At 61.7% G+C, this 1,676-nt stretch overlaps 1 protein-coding gene across 1 annotated transcript in view; it reads left to right on the top strand.

Moving 5' to 3' along the window:
• Nucleotides 1–864: 864 nt before the first annotated feature.
• The window catches only part of LOC123521615, a 3,964-nt gene continuing 3,152 nt past the window's right edge, over nt 865–1,676 (top strand). Inside the window, exon 1 of the mRNA XM_045289512.1 lies at nt 865–1,496. Within this exon, the coding sequence (XP_045145447.1) occupies nt 1,194–1,496 (303 nt within the window). The 5' untranslated portion in view covers nt 865–1,193. The remainder of the gene's footprint in view (nt 1,497–1,676) is intronic.

Here is a 1,676-nt window from a genome sequence, read left to right as displayed (position 1 = left end):
GGGAGGGCCTGTAGGGGTCCGGACGTGCTGTCCACCTGAGGGGGGCAGACACCCGGGAGCCGGTGGCCATGGCCCTGGCCAGGGGTGCTTGCTCTCACAGCTCTTGACTGCCCCCGAGAGCTTCCCCTACCCAGGCCGCGTTTGATGATACGTACCACGTGGACAGTTCTAGAATGTGGTTGTTGTAGTTAAAGCATATTGAGCCGGTTCCAACCCACAGGGACCCTGTGCACAGCAACGAAACACTGCCCAGTCCTGCGCAGTTCTCACCATCGTCCCCACACCCGAGCCCATCGATCAGCCACTGTGTCCGTCCACCTCCTTGAGGGCCTTCCTCTTGGTCACTGCCCTCTGCTTGACCAAGCAAGATGTCCTTCTCCAGGGACTGGTCTCCCCTGACGACACGGCCACAATCCGTGAGACCATCGTGTCTCTCAGGAGCCCTCTGGCCCTAGTTCTTCCAGCACAGATGGTGTGTCCTTTCAGCTGTCCCCGGTACTTTCCGTCCTCCTCAACGCCACAACGTAAACGCATCGAGTCTTCTACGGCCTCCCTTGTTTCGTGTCCCCCTCTCATGTGCCCTTGGTGCCGTGGAGAACCCCATGGCTGGGTCAGGCACACTTCGGTCCTCAGAGTCACCTCCTCGCTCTTCCGTGCTCTGCACAGACCGCGCACAGCAGACCCACCCCGTGCAGCGTGCCCTGTGATGTCCGACCGCTGCTTCCATGCGCACGGACTGTGGAGCCAAGCCAGACAAGACCCTGACGAGGCCCCCTTTCTCCAGTGACCACGATGCTCTCTGTCGGTCTCACTGTGAGGGTCCTGCCCTTCCCGACCTTGAGTCGTTGTCCATGCTGGGGGCTGCCGTCCTCGACCCTCGTCAGCGAGGGCTTCGCGTCCTCCTCACGGGCAGCACGCAGGGCTGGGTTGTCTTCTGATCCCACATGGGTCGTTTCTCATCTCCCCTCCTTTTCCTGACCAGGCCCTTTCTTGGGGTAGAGTGTCACCCCACAGGGTGTCAGGGGTAGGGTATCACCCCACAGGACATCAGGGGTAGGGTATCACCCCACAGGACATCAGGGATAGGGTGTCACCCACAGGGCATCAGGGATAGGGTGTCACCCCATTGGGGGTCAGGGCTAGGGTGTCACCCACAAGGCATCAGGGCCCCTGTCAGTAGCGCAGTGTGCTTCATGTCATCAGCGGTCAGTCACCAGGGGTCGTGTGCAGACCAAGTGGACACTGGCTGGCACTGGACCAGGGCTCCAGATATGCCTCCATCTGAGCCCTGTGGCCTCCCTGCACCCCTGCAGAATGACAGGCAGCGCTTTGGGGCCTCCCTGGGCAGCCTGTCCTTCGGCCGTGTGTCCGTCATGAACATGTCCATCACCAACTTGAAGCTGGCCGTGTGCATCGCCCTGCGGTTCTCGGCCACGCGGCGCCAGTTTGGACCGAGCGACGCGGAGGAGGTCCCGGTGCTGGAGTATCAGCAGCAGGTAGGCAGCGCTGGTGGCCGGGCACGGTGCCGACTCCAGGTGGATCGTGGAAGTTGATCCAGCTTATGAGAAAGAGGTGCCCGATGGGGTCGTGGATCCTCGATAGATGCCACTCACCAGGGCGGCCATTCAAAACCACCAGCCTCTGCCCGGAGGAAGACAGGACTTCCCTCTCCCGTG

The sequence above is a fragment of the Echinops telfairi genome, unplaced genomic scaffold (genome assembly GCF_000313985.2).
Source record: "Echinops telfairi isolate 266 unplaced genomic scaffold, ASM31398v2 ScPeMD7_28;HRSCAF=97, whole genome shotgun sequence".
Classification (NCBI taxonomy): domain Eukaryota; kingdom Metazoa; phylum Chordata; class Mammalia; order Afrosoricida; family Tenrecidae; genus Echinops; species Echinops telfairi.
This window is presented reverse-complemented; position numbering and strand designations above follow the sequence as displayed.